At 33.7% G+C, this 20,119-nt stretch overlaps 2 protein-coding genes across 2 annotated transcripts; both read right to left on the reverse strand.

Annotated features, from left to right (window-relative positions):
* On the reverse strand, window positions 5,680-6,646 carry LOC105176104 (uncharacterized protein Mb0911c). Its single transcript, XM_011098807.2, has 3 exons — window positions 6,452-6,646; window positions 6,193-6,355; window positions 5,680-5,980 (listed from the first exon to the last, which is right to left on the reverse strand). Exons 1-3 carry the CDS (start codon window positions 6,574-6,576, stop codon window positions 5,858-5,860), a joined length of 411 nt encoding a protein of 136 aa, XP_011097109.1. The 5' UTR covers window positions 6,577-6,646; the 3' UTR covers window positions 5,680-5,857.
* Window positions 12,026-19,349, reverse strand: LOC105176105 (succinate dehydrogenase [ubiquinone] flavoprotein subunit 1, mitochondrial-like). The gene is given in 15 exon segments (XM_011098808.2): window positions 12,026-12,521; window positions 13,225-13,262; window positions 13,364-13,484; window positions 13,564-13,633; window positions 13,732-13,902; window positions 13,991-14,165; window positions 14,247-14,434; window positions 15,257-15,400; window positions 15,493-15,556; window positions 15,682-15,774; window positions 15,891-15,976; window positions 16,285-16,569; window positions 17,362-17,449; window positions 18,662-18,829; window positions 19,260-19,349. Coding segments are annotated over 15 exon segments (1,884 nt in total). The 3' UTR covers window positions 12,026-12,418.

Consider the following 20,119-nt stretch of genomic DNA (forward strand, 5'->3'; position numbering starts at 1 on the left):
AGCACACTGCACTATCGGCATCTTTTGAAAATAGACTTGACTTCTGCGATTCAGTTAAGATCGTCTTCCATGCTGAAGAAACTCCGATAGACGATTATTTTGTATTTCCAAGTATTCACAGGGATGGAGCACATTAGTTCTGACCAGTATATGCAGAAAATTAGAAGAATAAACTCAGATTTTTAGATTCAGAATTTGTTAGTTATGGATTAACTGAAGTCCAAAAACAAATCAAATTACTCAGCTATTTTTAACTTAAGATTGAGTGTCAAAAGTTCTTCAGAGTTCAGTTGTTAGTTTGAGATTAATTGGTTAAGTATGCGTATTTTAGCTTAAGCATCTTTCTTCATTCTATGCGATTTGAAGTTTTATTTGCGCTCAACTCAACTAAATGGTCAATTTTGTCATAGATGAAAGTCAATCAAGCATGACTCTCTTTGGCTCATCTAAAGTATGTAGATCTTGATTATTTTAATAATTAAATTAAATTCAAATAAGAAATTAAATTTTTGGTCTTTATATGCATTTGAGGGTCTTCCCAAGCAAAATAATCCATTCAATCACAATGTCAAAACAAGAACAAACCTTCTTCTCCATATTATTTGTATGGAATAATTGCACCGTCATTCCCAAAATTTTGATATAATTATACATAAAATTTGTTGTGGTTGGGAAAAATCATGTCTAGTATACTTCAAGTTCTCTACATCTTGTGAAAAGAAGATTTGTAGTCATGAGATAGATGAATGACACATTAACGAATGTTCCAAGGGGTAAATTTATTTATAATCCTAGAAAGCCCAAGAATAATTATTGAGAGTAAAATTTATATTGGTATTCAAATTTTGCTATCTAAATAATAAAAGATAATTATTATGTTGTCTTGTCTGCATGAGAGTTCTCCGTTCTCTCGTCTAAGAGCCTCCTCCTTAGGGGTGTCAATATAGATTTAAACCCATGGGTTCAATGCAACCCTACTAATTTTGAATTGGGTTGGATTAGTTATAAATTAAAATGGGTTGATATGAGTTTAAGTTAAATAAAATTATATTTTATATGGATTGAAGATGGATTTAATATGAGTTGTTAATGGGTTTTATATGGTTCTTAATGCGTTAAAAGAACTCACAACCCACTCTTCTCTTTCACCACACACACTATTCTCACCCATCTCTCTTTCACACACACACACACACATACACACACTCTGTTGAGTTTTCACCCCATAATGACGAGCCCAAAATTTCAATCTAACTCAACTATTACAATAATCATGGATTTTTACAACCCTTAATAATTCAAAATTGATTTTCAATAAATATTACAAAATAACAGAAATACAAATGGTAGACAGCTCAGGGGGCCGAGATCAGGAGGAGGAAGCACATGGCCTCAACGCTGGCAATCCACTATCGATTGCACCAAGAAACCACAACCACCAAGGCTCAAAATCACACAGACCCACCATGCAGGTATTTATCAGTTCATAAAGAACTTAGGAAGAAGATTTGTTTTTTCTCTTCCTTTTTTACCAAAGGGAGTGACAATATAAATAGCAAAGAAGAATTGAAGACGACAGGGAGGCAGACGACGATTTGCAAGAAACCGAGGGAAAAGACATGAAAAACAAGAAGACATGAGAAAGAGAAGAGACAGTGCGACTGACTCAATAAATGAGGGGGAAGGAGAAATGAAATTAGAGCTAGAGCCTTTAAGAAACCGGCTCAAGGGTCGGGTTTAGGTTTGGGCCATCCTGGTGGTGGGTCGAGCTACACATGGGCCTACCAAAAAATATGGTCCTTATAACTTACATTTATGAATTATATTAACTAATTCACCAAAATAGCTTAGAATATTCGCTAATAATCCATGAGGTATTACAAAACAGTCGAAAGTAATTGATCTTTAGATTGCTTAGGTATTAATTTATAATTGTCATAATCTTTTAACTGACTTTCCACTTAACAAAGGAATATAATTCAAGAATTGAGGAAGGATATATAAAATTTTATAATCCCACTTATTATATACATAAATATAAAGATAAATGTGTCTACAGAGATTTAAATTTTAAAATACAAGTTCAAAGTCACTGTTCAAATCTCATAGATTATGTTGATTTTTATCTCATTTTATATAAATTACGATAATTTAATTATCATTTAGTATTTTAATTCATAAATTTGTAATGTTGACTGTAATTAAAAAAATATTAAATTTTTAATTAAATAATTCAATAATAATAATGATAATATATAACACTTACAAAAATAAAATAAAATTGAGATTGCCACCCCAGCCAATGCTGACATGTTTACCTTGACAAGTCAAAGCTGGCACACTACAATGTGACCAAAAAAATAAAAATAACTTTGAATCGCGGATAGCACCCACAACCCGAAATCATGGATGTTCGGACATTTTAAAAAAAAAAAAAAAACTTCAAATCAAAATCGACATATTTTTATTATACCTTTTATTTTAATTATATTTTTATTCTTTTCATAATACTAAAATAATTAATCCCCTATTTTTGCAAGACTTCTAATCTCACAACAATTTTACTATTTCTTTTCATTATTAAATATAAACAAGCCAAAAATAACGACCATGCAACTCTCAAGACTGTTTTACTCAGTGATGATGCTAAACTTAGATTAATTATTTTCTTATTACTAAAAAATAAAAAAATTATATTAATATAATTTAATATACAATATTACTATAAGGAGTCGTGATTATAAATCACACCTCGAATTAAAAAAATAGTTTTTAAAAAATAAAATACCAAATCGCAATTTAAAATCACGATTTAATGTCATGAATTGAAATCATGGCAGCAAGTCGTGATTCCAAATCAGAACAGCAAGTTGAGAGCATTTTTTTTTATTAATTAAATATTTTACAAATTAATAATATAAAATTAATTTTTAACAATATATTAAAATTGTGAATACGTGATGTTTGATTTCGACCAAGGCACGAAGATATGCGAATAGTATTGTCGTGAATACGTGATGTACCGAAATTTGAGTTGGTCTACAACATTACTATTCAAATTTTTTCGCGCCCGGGTCGAAATCAATCATCACATTATTCACAATGAGATGGGTTCAGTGCCAAAGGCTTCGGTCGCCGGCTCCCCTGTCATCAGGTCACCAACTTCCTTGACCTTCCGGCACTGGGCAGGCGTCAGCCCCCATACATGGTCTTACGACTTTGTGGAGACCTGTGTTTTTGGTAAACAGTCGCCCGGGCCTGGTCACTGGGACCCCCTTTATGAGGAGGCACCCCTTCTCCCGAAGTTACGGGGCCATTTTGCCGAGTTCCTTAGAAAGAGTTGTCTCACGCCTCTAAGTATTCTCTGCCTACCAAAGTGCAAGGCAATAATCCCAACAAACAGATTCTTGTACATAATCATATGTGTGCCGATATTGGGTTGTCAAAAATAACTATATACATCATTATATGTTTTACAATTATACAAAAAAATATACGATATTACATTTGTATACTTAATTATAATTGTTTAAATTAATACAATTTTAGTATTATAATTTTTTAAATTTTAATATATTATTAAAAATAAATTTTATATAATTAATTTACACAATATTCAATTAAACAAAATTAAAGAAAAAATGCTCAACTTGCTATAGTAATTTGGAATCACGACATCAAATCGTGATTTATAATCACCACTTGCTGTCTTAATTCCAATTCACGATCGATTTTAAATTGCAACTTGGTAATTTATTTTAGAAAGAATATATTTTTTAATTCGAGTCGTGATTTATAATCACGACTCTTCATAATAATATTAATATATTCAATTAATTATATTAATATAATTAAATTTTTAATAATAAAAAAATAAATAACCCTAATACACCTACAACTGCACTCTCTAAATACTCGACTCTATTTGACTTTATGAGAGAGAAGCAAACACGTTATCTTTATTATGTATTAAAATAAATAAATTAATATTAAAACAATTCAAACACTATTAATAAAACTAAAAATTAAACCTAACAATCTATCAATGAAAATACACATTAAATAAAATAATAATAACAAAAAAAATTAAAGATAGTTGATTTTCCTATTTTAATGAAACAGACACTATATTTTGCTGAGATTTTTCTTGCATTTTCATTATGATGAATAACTTAGGTATAGGATTAATTATTTTTTTATTATTAAAAAACAAATAAATTATATAATATAAATATAACAAGACGTGAAATTAAAAAAAATATTTTTTTAAGAATTGATCACGTCGCTATCCCAATCAACTTCATATCGTGGACTAATTAATTCAGAGTTAATTAATTTTTTATTATTAAATAAAAAAAATTATATTATTATAATATATAATAAAAATCAAGATTTCAATAAAATATTAAACAAATAATAAAATTGACAGAAATCGGGAATTCAAATCCCGACTTGAAGTCGGGATTTCAAATCCCGACTCCAAGTGCCCCACTTTCACTATGTAATTATGTATATATATATTATACGTATATATATTTAACTATGATATGATATATATATATATATTATATTTGTATATTTATTATATATATAACATATATCTAAAAATTAAATCCCCACTTGGTCCAAATTTTTTTCTTTTAAATAAATTTATATAATTTAATTTATATATAATTAATTTTAACAACATACTAAAATTCAAAAAATAATAAAATTAGCATTGCATTAACTTAAAAAATTACAATTAAGGATACAAATATAATAGTTACTTATTTTGTACAATTGTAAAAAATTATATTAAATATATAAATATAAAAGTGTACATTTTTGTACAATTGTAAAAAATACAAAAAGTATATAATTAATCCTGGCAATCCGGTACTGACACATTTGATTGTGTTGAAAAAAATTTTTGTTGGGCTTGTTGTCATGCACGCGTTTGCACCCAACCCATCTCGTTGTGAATTTAAATATATATACATATAATATATATTTACATATATAATGTGCCCCACTTTTAAAGTGAGGCACTTGGAGTCGGGATTTGAAATCCCGACTCCAAGTTGGGATTTGAATTCCCGACTTCTGCCAATAATTTTGTTTTTTCTAATATTTTATTGACGAATCGCGATTTGATTTTTATTAAATATTTTAAAAAAATTATAATAATATAATTTTTTTTTTTATTTAATAATAAAAAATTAATTAACTCTGTCGTGAATATTGTGCGTGTGTTGTTGTTGCTGTTGCTGAGAGCCGAAATCCGCAAGGGGGCACCGTGGCTGTGGCAATGGTGTCTAGGTTTCAGGTGGGGAGTCTAGTAACAGTGGAGTGGTCGGGGATGGTGTATCAGGCGAAAAAGAGGTGGGGAGTAGCTGCTGCAATTTGTCTAAGGGTAATATATCAAAATAAATTTGATCTTTTATTCAATTTGTGGGGATCATATGCGTCCATTTTAACTTTTCCTTCATTTGTTTTCGCTAACAAGACATTATGCATCTCTTTTCACTTCACCAAATCAAACAAACTTTGAAGGTAATTTTTCTGTAACATTCTAGGCGACAAGGTGTCTGAACTAGGATAGTGTTTTTTAAAGAAAAATTCACACGCACATACACAACAAACCAAGACCTCTCGTGGAAGACTCATAGGAAAGTATGATGCTCGAAGCATAGGATATTTCAGGACAGTAACTAAGATAGTTAAATATTATAGCTGACGTGATTTTCATAACTTTTCAGAAAGATAAAATTCACAAACACTCGCTACACAACACAGTTAAGCAAGGTGAGCGCCTTATTTATGAGTGCGACACATCATGTGACGAGCACATTACCTTATATCAAGTCCTCAGAGATTACCGGACGTGGCTTCCCATCCTCACCACGATCCCGTCAATATCTCGCACGTACCCTACTTTCTGCCCCCACTCCTTTTCCTCCGGCGCGCTTACTGCCTCCGCCCCATTCTCTACCGCTGCCTCCATTCTCTACCGCTCTCTGCTCCGCCAGCCATGCGTAATCCCACAGATCAACAACAGAATCACATGAGAGATCCGACTCTTTTTTTATTTTGTTACTTTGTCAATTTTCAATTTCGGTATTTTGAAGTGGATTTTAATTTTTATATGGAAGAAAAAAAAGAAACAAACAAACAAACAAACAAAGCCTTATATCAGGCATATGGACACACCTTGTATGCAGCATCGACGTCTGAATAATCAAAGCAGACCTCGATAGGGTTCCTCTGGTGGGTGGAACGAGGGATCTGCACCTCTCCGGTCAAATCGTCTGTCTCGTGTTGCCTTGCCGGCGTAAAGGCTATCGTCGTCTGCCCACTCTCCAGCTCGCCCCATCTGCGCAAAACTCACCTATTTCTTCACTCGCTCTCAACTAATTAATTACTCCAACAACATTCCTACTTGCACGAAGAATTTGGGATCTGAAGGTACCTGCGAGAGTCGTCGAGGCGGCGAACCTGATGCCCAAAGGCCTTGGCGTAGAAGGCAACAGATTTCGCGACATCTTTGACGTACACAACCGTGTATGCATACACGGGGCTCAGATTTGACGCCATTTCTGCACTTGCTTGAGATATGCAGTCTTTTTCTCCTTGCAGTTCAGTAATATGTAGATGAAATTCTGAATCGGCATCCCCGCATCTGTTACATTTTATATAGAGAAATGTGGCGGACGTGGAGAGTGGAGTTGGTCTTGAATCCTACACGTGTGTTCCATGCAGGTTGAAAGCTGCCACGTCCTTACTGTCCCCTATACTCATTTCACTTGGAGGAGGTTTGAAACTTTAAAATATTGTTTTTGTCTTTTATCAAATTCAGTTTATTTTGTAGAGAGAAAAAGTGAAATTTGGGTGACTATATTGTAGTTTAAGTTTGTTTTTAAGAATAAAGTAGGATAATCAGTATGTTATTTAATTTTGTTTTTAAGGAGATAAAATTTATTGTTAGTATAAAATCATACAAGTTATTTTATTTAACACTTGATTTATACCAAAATTCAGTCGTACTATAATATTTGATTGATTTCTATAAAACTTTTAAGATTAAAAGAGGACTACCCTGCAAAATTGAAGTTAGCATTTCAATTCTTAAGTCAGTAATTGATTTATTAAAATAATAATTAAAAACTTTAGAATAATATAAGAATAATTTTGAAATAATTAAGTGACTTGATAAAATAATAATTATGTGCAGTGCAAAAATACGAGAGAAGTTTGTTGTAAATCAAGAGAAATGAGAGTAAGAGCGAGTGAATTTGGTTATCATTATGGCTGAATCTCGAAAGTGATTGCAGCTTGTAATATACTATTACAAAGTGTGTGTGAGTTAGCTAAATAATAAAAACAAAGGGATTGTAATTTGGACTTACCTTGAAGAAGATATGATAGTGTAAATGAGCTTTGTCAGTCAACCCCATTTCTGCCAATTTTGTTTTACCTGTTGCTTTCAAGTCGACTGTCATCAACCTATAAGAAGTTTGTTGGAGATTATTTTTATATGATGTGTCTTATGATGTCAAAAATGTATATGACTTGTCATCCTTTGTAGGTTGATTCATCTTACTGCCTGCAAAGTTAGTAAAATTAGATGGGCTATATGCTTGATCATTGCTCGTGGACCAGCGGGACTACCCTGCTGGGCTATTCGATAGGGGCCCGCCTCCTTAATTTTTGGTCTTGAGAAAAAAATATTTAACGAGGCATCATCAACCCCCCCCCCCCTCTAACTCTAGCAGTGCAAGACTTAGTGTTGGAATGTTGAAGTAAGAGAAATTATTCCCACCAAAGATCTACCTGAAAAAATTTTCTCCGTTAGTGCTTGTTCAGGAGGAAAACTCCAAGTGAGTTGCCTATGTGTGCCTATTGGGCTAATGTGGTAAAGTCATGCTAAGCTGTGAGCATGTGTCTAGGTGTGCTATTTTACGTGCAAGAATGTAAGAAATCTGCACAAATTTTAAAAGGTGATAGGTGATAACTGTCAACTGCGTTAGGATAAGCCAAACTGCGCGGTAGATAGTGAGGGCCACGCATGTCCTGATTGGCTGGCGGTGACAAGTTTCTATTATCCCACCTCTAGAGCAGGTCGTCGGGAGAGGATGCCCCCGATCCAGCTTTTTATCCGACAGTTATACCTGTTGTGTCAACCCATTGCTCGGTGAGAAACTACGGTAGTTCATAGTGGAGACAATCAATGCAACTCCCTGAGGCTCCCAAGCTAGTGGAGTGGGACAATCCTCCAAGCAGGAAGCAGAGCACCGAATGAGCAAGGAACTAACGAGCAAGTCCCTACTGATCTCCAACAGGATGGTCCTGTACTTGTTGAGCCTACCAACAAGGAGGTGGTTCCCCAAGGACCTCTCAAAAGCTAACACTCTCTCATGAAAGAATGATGGAATTGGATCAAGAGGTAATGAAGGAGATCCCACATTTGGAGCATGGTATTCCTTACGGCACTGACATCATAGCAAAGGAGTTTCTTGCTCATTTCAAGGTGTCTTCACACCTGGCCGCTTACAATGGCACCACCAACCCTGCTGAGGACATCCCTAAGTTTGAAAAGCAGCACTGTTACACAAGTATACTAATAATATTAAATGTCGCGTATTTCTTACTACACTAATTGATTCTGCTAAACGATGACTGGACCAGCTTCTAACTGGATCAATAAGATCTTTTGCAGAAATTAGCTCTCGGTTTCTAGACCAGTTTGCTAATAGCAAGAAGTGTCGAATATCAGCCATCAACCTCTTCGGAGTGAAGCAGGAGGAGAAATGAGACATTGAGGGCATATATTGAGTGTTTCAACATGGTTATCTTGGAAGTCCCAACCACACACCCGAAAGTACTAATCAATGCCATCGCGCAAGGACCTCGAGGTGGACCTCTCTTCGGATCCCTAGCCAAGAAGCATGTTTCCGACTTCTACGACCTACTAGCTCGGGCGAACATGTATATAAATTTAGAGGGTGCTCAGCTATAAAGAAAGATAATCAGCACAATAGAAGGAGGTACAAGAAAGACCCTCCTCCCGTCGAAGTAAAGAGGAACCCAGAGGATGGTTTAACCCTCTCAATCCAAATAAAAAGCATTACACCCCACTCATAGCAACACGTAAGGATGCTCATGGCTATTTTCCCATACCCCGACAATGAAAGCCCGTTGGGAATAAAGATATTGTGTATAGGAATCTGCAGCAAATAAGAGACAAATTGAAAGGGAACGTGGAATTATGAAAAGTGGAAATTTGTAGCAATATTGATCTCAACTCATATCAAGAAGTATGTCCACAGAATTGTACATATATATATAAGAGATTATTAATGTTCCATCCTCTGAGATTTGTTATAATTTACATATAATTTGTTGCAATTTAAAAAATCATATTTAGTTGCATCCGTATAATAAATAGGTCTACCCGTTATTCAAAATTTATTAAATTTTTTGAAATAACAAAAAAAAAATTGATATTTACCCTTAATTGACTTATTACAAGTCAAATAGTTTTTCTAATTAAACTACCATTATATAGTGAAGATAAACCCACCTCACGTGCATTAACACGTGAAGATGAATCATGATAATTTGATTATAAAAAGATTTATTGAAATGCAATAAATCAGTAGTAAGTCAGTTGGGGTGATATGAACTTTTATTCCATTTTTTGTTAATGTCAGTAAATTTAGTGAATTTTGAATAACGCATTAACTTATTTATTAGACGGAAGTAAACCTTAAGAGTCCTAAATATAATTTTCCAACCACATAAAATTTATATATAATTCTACCAAATTTCAAGAAGGAAAGTGCAATTGTCCCTTCAAATAAAGATGGTACATATTGGTTGCGAAGAATTTAATTATATATAATTAAATAATTCTTTAATATAATGCATATAAATTTTATTGTTGTACTTCAATATTAATTTATACTCTCTTGTGTTATTGTAAATTAATAAGTTCTAACGATTACCTTTAAATTTTAGGCCTCTTTTACTTAGAAGGATTGGACTTGATGTTCCTAGCAGTCAAGGTCTATTTTCTGTTTACTTCATTTATCCCAAGCTCGATTTTAATGTGGTTGGCCCGTCATTAATTGCGATAAAGGCACAATTGAAATCATGAAATTATCCATCTTTATCCCATCATACAAAGTAAAAGAGCCCTTAAAATTTCTTTGTGAGTATATGTACCCAAGACACATAATATGCAATCTATTTTACTGCTTATAAACATATGTTAAAATTTGAGATTTTCATGAATTAAATCTAAAGATAATAATAATAAGGATAAATTATATTTACCTTCCGAACTATGTCTGTTTTACACTTTGACATTGAATTTTTTTTTTTTTATCAATTTACCATCTCAACTTTGCGAAATTTGCACCTTGCCATATGTGACCATCTTTTTGTTGATTTTTTTGCTTGAAAAAACATCACATGCTGTGCATATGTGAAAAATATCACATCACATAACCCTTAAATATTACATGTCCACTGCATGTGATGCTTTTTCGATAAAAAATTTAGTTGAAAAATATTTGTAAATGACAAATTGCAAAGTTTTATAAAGCTAAGATGGTAAGTTGACACAAAAGAACAATTTATAAGCTAATGTGAAAATAGTCATAATTCGGATGACAAAATATAATTAACCCTAATAATAATTATGATGGTTGAGAATTTTTAATTATTGTCATCATTATTACATTATATTTGATAAGATCAATCACCGTTTTGTTTAAAACATTCTTCTTTCTATTTTTGTATAATTGAAAGATATAAATATTTAACTTGTCATCATCATATTTTTAAAATGTATGCTCATCATGACCATTCTCATTTACGTTTGTTTATAATTAGCTTATATTTATTTGTTTTGCTAAAATCAATATATTGTATAATTTAATTGAAAAATTATTTGGACGAATATAATTTTTTAATTTGGTAACTATATAACTATAGAAAATTATATATGTGCAAACATTCAGATAATTTAATGCGTATTTTCTATACTTTTACTAACTATGTTACTACTAATCTAATATTGTATATACAATAAAGATAATGAAATCGTATATTCATAACATTAATTAAAATATTGTAGTATATGTGCTGACAAGGTTGAGTTTGAGTTTGAGCCAGAAAATTTGATCGAATTAGGCTCAAGCTCAACTCTTTTACTGATTCAATATGCAAAATTATACTCAAACGAGGGTACATTTTGAAATTACTAGAATAAGAGGCACATTCTTGTTTTATTATTATTGGAACTTAACATTGTTTTCTTAAAATATTACCAAATATGCTGGCGTTCAGTATCTGCATGTATAATTTTTAATATTTTTATTTTATTAAAGCTCATACTGTTTATTTATTTTGAAATTTGTCATTACCTTACAACCTCACAAGCAAAAATTGTTTTGATAACTTTTTTTAATGCATTAATTATCAATAAATATTTTATTTAAATTAAATTAAGAATTTTAACACTTTATACAGTATATATTGTATTGATAACGATGATTTTGTATATATGCAAAAACAAATACTAATATATTATTTTAATTTCAATTAACAGTTTAAACAAAATGAGAGTAAATTTAATTTTTGAGTACATGTAATTGTGTGGAATTAATTTTCTAAACGAATTTGATCAAATAGTTAATTTAACATGAGTTGAAAAGTTGAAAGGTGTTTTCAATATTATAACATTTAAATCTAAAAATCCTCTTCCCTTTGTAATAGTATAGACGAGGGAAACTAATGATGCCCATCTTCTACATATACTAATGCAGTGCTGAATTTTATTTTCTGGAACCGTTCTTTTAAGCTATATTTGAACTAATGGATTTGCAGTTTCCATACCAGTTTCAGTGTTATTGTTAAATTGATACACGAGTTATTAATACATGAATTAAAATGCCCCAATTGATACTTGAGTTTTTACGTAAAAGTTTACCAAATAATATGTTAAAACGAAGACGAGAAGTTTCATAAGCAGCAGGGAAGCAGCGAAATTCATTTTTATAAAGCAATCAATTTAAGCACAGTTGCAACTAGTTCCCCATGAAACAGAAAAGATCTTGACTGAGCATATACATCACTAGCAACTTGACAGAGATGTTTAAATTCATGGGATAAATATCCATACATAAGCAATCACTCAATACGTACCAGGACGAGGCACAGCATGATATTGTATGAACAAATCACCAATGATGATAAGGGAAGCTACATTCTACATTGTGATTCAGGTTGCAATCTATAAGCAGCAGCCTGAAAGGATGAAAGCTATGTTTATTGCCAAAATTTTTCCCTTTTATTAATTTATTGCAACTTCAGCCTTAGCAGAGAAATCTATTGTGCAAGCCACCAAATTTTCACGAATTAGCAAGCGTAACTAGTATACTCGAGCCTTGGGAGGGAAGGATTCAACTTCATCATCAAGTGTATTCATGTGAACAGGCCGGTAGTCCAGTCGTACTTTCTCATTTTCCCAGTATCTGTAGACCACAGAATGAGCTTTTATGAACAAAACAAGGCTTTGGCAAAAGCAACTGTAGATCAGAGAATGCTAGCACCCATCAAATTATAAAAAATATAATCCCCATTCACTAGATGTCCTCAAGTACCTCCCACTTCTCTTGCCTCCCTTAGTAAACTATGAGTCCACTCAGGAGTTGGCCAAATGCTGAATGCTTACACATTTACGTCAACTCAACCGCTTATACTCAAAGTCCCCTAGTCTTGAGAAAACTCAAAACTTATATGGAGCAAAAAGGAAATGTAGGTTTGGAAATTCAATGGTTCAGTAAGTGATCGGCAAATTAAACACATAGATATGCATCATATCCAGCAAATTAGGGCTCAGCATTATAGTGAGTTAATTGCACTGCATCAGACTTTAACTAGTGCTTGTGAATGTTTAGAATGCTATTGAGCAGAGCAACATGTGGGCCATGTACAGTACGATATCATAATGAAAACACATAATAAGCACTAGCATGTGGCCCTAGGTCAACTCCTGCTTCTATTTCCAGCGGGCTATCTTAAATCATTTTATTATTATCTCACACACAACCCAGATATAAATTATACAATTTATCAAGAATAGCATACAGTTTTTCTGTTGATCCTACAGAGAGTAGTTAATCAACTGGATAGCAAAATAAAAAACAGAGAGGAAACTCAGAGGGGAAAGCTTACCCTAATGTATGTTTCATCCAGTGTTCATCATCTCTTTTCTGCAATCACAGACCATTACATTCAGTTATACAGAAAGATGATTCAATACAGAATACCCAAAACCAAACAAAGAAATTGCAGTGAAGGATTTAGAACTCACAGTAAAATCTTCACGTGCATGAGCTCCTCTACTTTCTTTCCTGGCTTCAGCAGAGTGCATGGTGATGCATGCATTAATTAAAAGGTTTTCCAACTCAATAGTCTCTATCAAGTCCGAATTCCTAGAAAGTTAAAACAGAAGATAAGCAAAGAGACCACATTAATGTTCGTGCACAACTTTCAGTAGGTAGGCAAAGGTACCATATCAAGCTTCTGTCCTTCAACTTGACATCATGAAAACTCTCCCAGGCTTTATCAATCAACTGACAGCCTTAGAGGCACAAAAGACCAAGCATAAAAACATGAGTTAAATGTCAGTTGAGCTGAAATGCAAGTGAAAACACTAAAAAAGTAGGTCATGTTGCATACCTTCTTCCAGTGTTTCTTGTGTCCGAAATACAGCAGCATTATTTTGCATTACCCGTTGCATGTTCAGCCGGATTTTAGAGGTGGGAAGGGAACCATTTGAATTCCGAAGCTTGTCCAACCATGCGACGGTCCTCTCTCCAGCATCCTTTTCTAGTGGCTTTTGTTTCTCTCCTGCAACAGTACAAGTGAATGTATCTCAAAGTTGTATTACACGGACCATAAGGCATCGGATCACAATATCAAAAAAACTTTTGGCTACCTGGCCTCTGGATCTCCGCCACCCTGTTTGCACAAGCCCGACCAAAGACAACAATGTCAAGAAGTGAATTGGCTCCAAGTCGATTGGCACCATGAACAGATGCACAGGCAGCTTCTCCAGCAGCAAATAGTCCAGGAACCACAGCATCAGGATCATCACCTTTGATGGTAACCACCTTAAAAAGAATGAAGAAGTTAAATACATCAGATCCATGTTGTTTCGTGATATTTACTCAATATCACGCCATCAATCCTACCTCTCCATGGTGATTTGTGGGAATTCCACCCATGTTATAATGCACAGTTGGTAAAACAGGGATTGGTTCCTTTGTAACATCAACACCGGCGAAAATGGCTGCAGTTTCAGAGATACCAGGAAGTCTCTCCTTGAGGACCTCAGGAGGCAAATGATTCAAGTGAAGGTAAATATGATCTTTCAAGGGTCCTGTTGAATACCAAGAATAATATGTCAAGACTCTGGTCATATACCAGAGGTAACAGTTAGGATCTCAAGAGGCACTTCTTTAATGGACATCCCATGAAGAATAAGTACATTTTTCCTGAATTCCATGTCTAAACAGAACAAAGCAAGCACTTGACACGCCTCAGACTAAAGAGTCGCATGATAATGCCATGAAACAATGTCAGGTTCTGTTACATAATATGCATTCTTGTGATTGGGATAGCTAGACTAAAAAACAAATGTAGTTCTCTCCATGCTACCTTCCACTCAGCCCTCCACCCAAAATAACTAAAATCAAGTAAAAAGAACTTAGGGGGTCAAAAAGGGCAGAAGAAAAAGATCACTATCACAATCACCCTGAAAATGATAGAAGCATGCAAACTACAACTTAGATAAAGTCACTACATGCTCCAAGGGACAGCCTTCCAGAACCAAGGAACTGGGCTATCAAGCAAGCTTACGCACTAGCCAACCAAATGTGTAGAATCAGTTGGTACTTTTATACTGTAGAAGTGATAGCATAATATATGGGCAATTTCAGGGAGGAGATCGGATTGTCAACAGAAGATCAAGTGGTTTTGCTCACAACACAAGTAGGATGGGGAATCTCAAAATGATGGGCATTGGTTTTGAGCTCTGCTATTATAAATCAAAAAGAAGCAATCAATCATCATCAGGAGACTCGAAACTCAAACACGAAACATGAGGTAACCTTGGAACTATTGAAGAAGTGGGCAAACACAGAGGAACAATGTGTATTCAATTTGTAAACATTACATGTCCAGTGAGTTGATGATTACATACCAACGCCACGCCCTTCTCGAATCTCCATGGTCATAGATCTTGATACAACATCTCTTGATGCAAGATCCTTAGCTGTTGGGGCATATCGTTCCATGAATCTTTCACCCTCACTATTCCTAAGAATACCACCTTCACCACGGGACCCTGAGAATGGCGAAAAAGTAAAGGAACTTAAATAAAGCTAATAAGTGAAACAAGAATAATAAAACTGGAACATGCATATGAAGGCACAAAACCTTCAGTAATGAGACACCCAGCACCATATATGCCCGTTGGATGGAACTGAACAAACTCAAGATCCTACAAAATGAAATTCACATAACAAGTAGTTGGAGAAAATTCACTACATATTTAGTTCATTTAGGAAATTAGTATTCCCTTCGAAATACCCTCCACAATTAAGGGAATAATAACATTATACAAACCTGTAGCGGCAACCCAGCACGTGCTACCATAGCATTGCCATCTCCAGTGCAAGTGTGAGCAGAGGTTGCAGAAAAGTATGCTCTACCGTAACCCTGAAGATACATCACAAAAAACAACATTTCTTCAGGTGAAACTGATAAATATTAGAACGAGCATTTTCAACATCACTTATATAAGCCTAAAATATGGTTGAAAAATAGATGGTTACCCCAGTAGCAAGAATTGTTGAGGCAGCACGGAACCGATGTAAGGTGCCATCCTCCATATTCAAGGCAATTACACCTTGGCAGCTACCTGATATCAACCATCAAACACAACCTAGAGAGTCAGGAATACAAATATATATTTGCATGAAGTTTAATCCAGATATCAAGAACTTCCATTTATTTATGCAATTGTCCAGGCGAGGAATTCGAGACGTTCGTTTTTCTTTTATCAACGGATTGAGGGTGTATGGAAAAACATAATAAGATTTTCACAGATGCAGGAAAAGTATTGGTGATAGCCATTACTCATTTCAGGTGCAGGCAAAACCATGGATAAAATGGAAACACCAAAGAAAATATTAAAAATGCATGCAGAAATGAATTGGGGAAACCTACCATCACTGCCTACAAGTAAATCAAGGGCAAAGTATTCCACAAAAAATTGTGTGTTATGTTTCATAGCCTGCCCATATAATGTGTGCAGTAAAGCATGTCCAGTTCGATCAGCAGCACATGCACAACGATATGCTTGTCCACCTATGAAGAGTAGGGATTGACAGATTAAAGAGAGTTTGAACAAAAAAAAAAAAATAGGGAACTGTATTTCCAGTGAAAATTGTCACCGTACCTTTTCCAAAATTCAAGCTTTGACCACCATGTACTGGATGGCATCCTGGTCCCCTGTGGAACACAACACCAAGATAACAATCATCTAGTACTGGTATTACGTAAATTTAGTCTATCATGGACCATCTTCGGACTTTCGTGAATAATGTTAAACATTAAATAATACACAAACAGTACTGTATTGGAATCAAAACCACAACAAGGTTACATATACATTATTGTTTCTTACTATAAAACTGCCCAAAGCCTTCTCAACTTCAAATGAAACAATCATATGATACAAGAAGAAAAGCAAGCCTTTCATATTATACAGATTCAGACCCAATGCAGTAAGAGCAGTAATAGTTGATACTTTCAGAGGATTCTACAGCCAGGACATACAAAAGTGAGAAGCACCCAGTTTAACTCAAAATCTAAGGAGATCGTTTCAAGGAAACGTAGATTCTGTAGTACAATCCAATAAAAAGATATAAATAAGAAAAACTAGCCGTTCTCATTCTAACGCACGAAAATATACACGCATGCAAGCACAGAAATAATGCAACTGAACTAATATTGGACACATTGAATTAGAAATATAAAATACATTTCTTCTAAATGGGATACCTAATTTGTGGTTATTATGTGTGACTTAATTGCTGGAATTAGATTATGTTTTAATCCTCTACCTGGGTTTACCAGGCCATAGAAGGAAAAACAAAGAAAAAGAAAAGGCAATTCTCCCTAAAACAGTATAACTTGATTATACAAAAACACATTCTTTGCTGAAGACAATGACTTATAATATAGCAATTGTCTTATAGGATAGAAACTTGATATCAGTGTTTATCTGGAGAGCTAGTGTACCTAGCCAATCACTTCCCTTTACTGTGTCATACATGTGCCACCTCCAATCATCCTCTGTCATATTCCCCAATGCGGCATTTATTCCACCCTGCAAAAGATGTCCAGTGATAGCTATTAGACGCTCATAGATTAATCCATTTGTAATACATTGAACTTCAAAGAGCAAATTATTGCCATAACAATAAGCACAAAGAATATTTCCAATTATCGCTGATACCCCAATCTCTTGGCTGGAGACAATAGCCAATAAGAAAACACCTCAACTGATACTGCCTGGATAAACAGGCAACATATAGACACAAAGACAGCAAAACATAAAACGGATGTCAACAAGTCCATAGATCATTTTCCAATGAAGAATTTGAAAGTCAAATCCCGTTGATCCTGTAAGACATTCAGATATTTCAAAGCTTCGGATTTGGATTTTAAAGAAATTACTTTAAGATCTCTATCATTTAGGAAAGCAAGACGATTTGAAATGCACGATTGTAAAAGAATAATAGTAGGGAATGGAAGGGTTTAAATGACTCTTAACATTCGGATAATGTCAAATGACTCAAATCCATAATCCTAATGTAAAAAGTACCTCATGCAACATGCTAATGATCTTGTTATGGCTGAGGTTTAAATTATGCATACCAAAAATATTTAGTGATTCCCCCCAACAAGGAGTGGTCTGGAAATTAATAAATTCTTACAATCATAGAAAACTGTTCCAAGAACCTATATCTTTACTGCAAGTACATTAGTTAAACAAGTAAACATTTAACCAATGCAAATAAAAGAGGCCGCTTAAAGATAATTAAACAATTACTGGATGCAACAAAATTTCAAGCAAAACTGCCTCTGAAAAAATTGAATTTTCTCCTCGAAGTACAAAATGCCTCCAGGTCATCAGTTTCTATATAACACATATCACTAGGGAAAATAACCACTCCCACAATAAGAGTGTTCAAGCAAACCCGAAAGCCAAAGCTAAACAGAAACAAAAAGTAAAATCTTAATTAAAAAGACAATAAGCAAGTCAGGCGGAAGACGAGAAGACGAAATAAACGTTTAGAAAATACACCTCCAGCACACAGAAACTGATAACATTCTTAACTCTAAACTATTTCAACACCTATATCTGATACTCCTTTTTATTGCTCCATCAAATGCATAAAGTAAAAGTCAATCAGTGGAAATATACACAAACTAAACTATGGGGGAAAAAACAAGTTCATATCCTGGAATCATGCACTTGCCTTAGCAAAAAAACACAACAATTAGATGAACAAAGAGAGACACAGAACTACATTACCTGTGCTGCAACAGTATGGGAGCGAGTGGGAAAAAGCTTGGTAATGCAAGCTGTGTTGAATCCATGCTCTGATAACCCTATGGCGGCCCTCAGCCCCGCACCTCCTGCTCCAACTACCACTGCATCATAGGTGTGATCCACCACTGTATAGGATGGCGTTGCCCCATTCTATCCAACACCAGTAAATAAAGGATTAAATACAGCTCTGAGAGGACATCAAATATATTTCAAACATCCAGCTAACTCGACAAGTTAAAAACCCGATTCCACCAATAGGCAATAACAGAAAGGAAAAAAAAAAGGGAGAGAGAGAGAATAAAATTAATCGAACACTTAAAAAGTCACCAATTTTCTTAAATCAAACACGAAACACGTTTCATTTCGAACTCCCAGCTAATACATCCATCAAGCTGAAAACCAAATCCACCGATAAGGCAAACAACTAAAATTGCACTTGAAAGAAAGACCCAAGATTCCTGATTGGAAGCAAATTACAACATATATCCACATACATATATAAATATGAAGCTAATATCTGACCAATCAAGGAAAAAAAATTGAAAAAAAAAACAAAAAGTGAAAGAAGCAGGAATCTTACAGATTGAGCTGAGAAGAAACGGCTGATGGGGGCGGCGGAGGTAGATTTCTTAGAGGGAATGCGGAGACCACGGGACACGCACCGCCACATCTCTGTCAGATATAACTATACGTTTGATCTAGTGTGTGTTTTGTGTGAGAATGATGTCGTAGAGGGAAATGGAGTGGCAGTAATGAATGGCGAATGCAGAATCAGAGAAAAGATGCAGCAAAGAAGAAATTGGGAGAGAGAGAGAGAGAGTGTGTGTGTGTGTGTGTGTGTGTGTGTGTGTGTTTTTATTGGGAGTGGTGAAAAGTGATTATCAGCTTAAATACAGAAGTTGGTATTCTAAGAAAATGAGGTTAATTATTAAATTAGCATTTTTTTATTTATATATTAGTTACTAAGGCTAATTAATTATAAATGTGGGGATATATTTATTGCTTATACGATATTTATCTCTTTAATTAATTTATTTTATTTAATAATTTTCTATATGTGAATTTAAAATTTCATTTATCTTAAATTTTGACCAATTATTAGTTTTATCTTCCTTTTCTTTTATTTCATAACACAAATGTAATAAAAATTAATATTATGAACATGCAACGAGTGTGCTTTGATCACTAATTATATATAATTTATAAAGAAAAAGCTTAAAAACTATCATACTTTGTTTTATAATATCAAAATTAATCATATTTAAAATATAATTATAAATTATTTTTTTATTTGCACTAACCTCTTATTTATTTAATTTTTTTATTTATTTTTTAATTTCCAATTCATATGTCATTTATTTTCATTTATTCTTATATTAAATCCATAAACACTTAGCTAATTCAAAACAAATAATTTTAATAAATTTTAATTTTAAATTT

Source organism: Sesamum indicum, linkage group LG13 (assembly GCF_000512975.1).
Source record: "Sesamum indicum cultivar Zhongzhi No. 13 linkage group LG13, S_indicum_v1.0, whole genome shotgun sequence".
NCBI lineage: Eukaryota > Viridiplantae > Streptophyta > Magnoliopsida > Lamiales > Pedaliaceae > Sesamum > Sesamum indicum.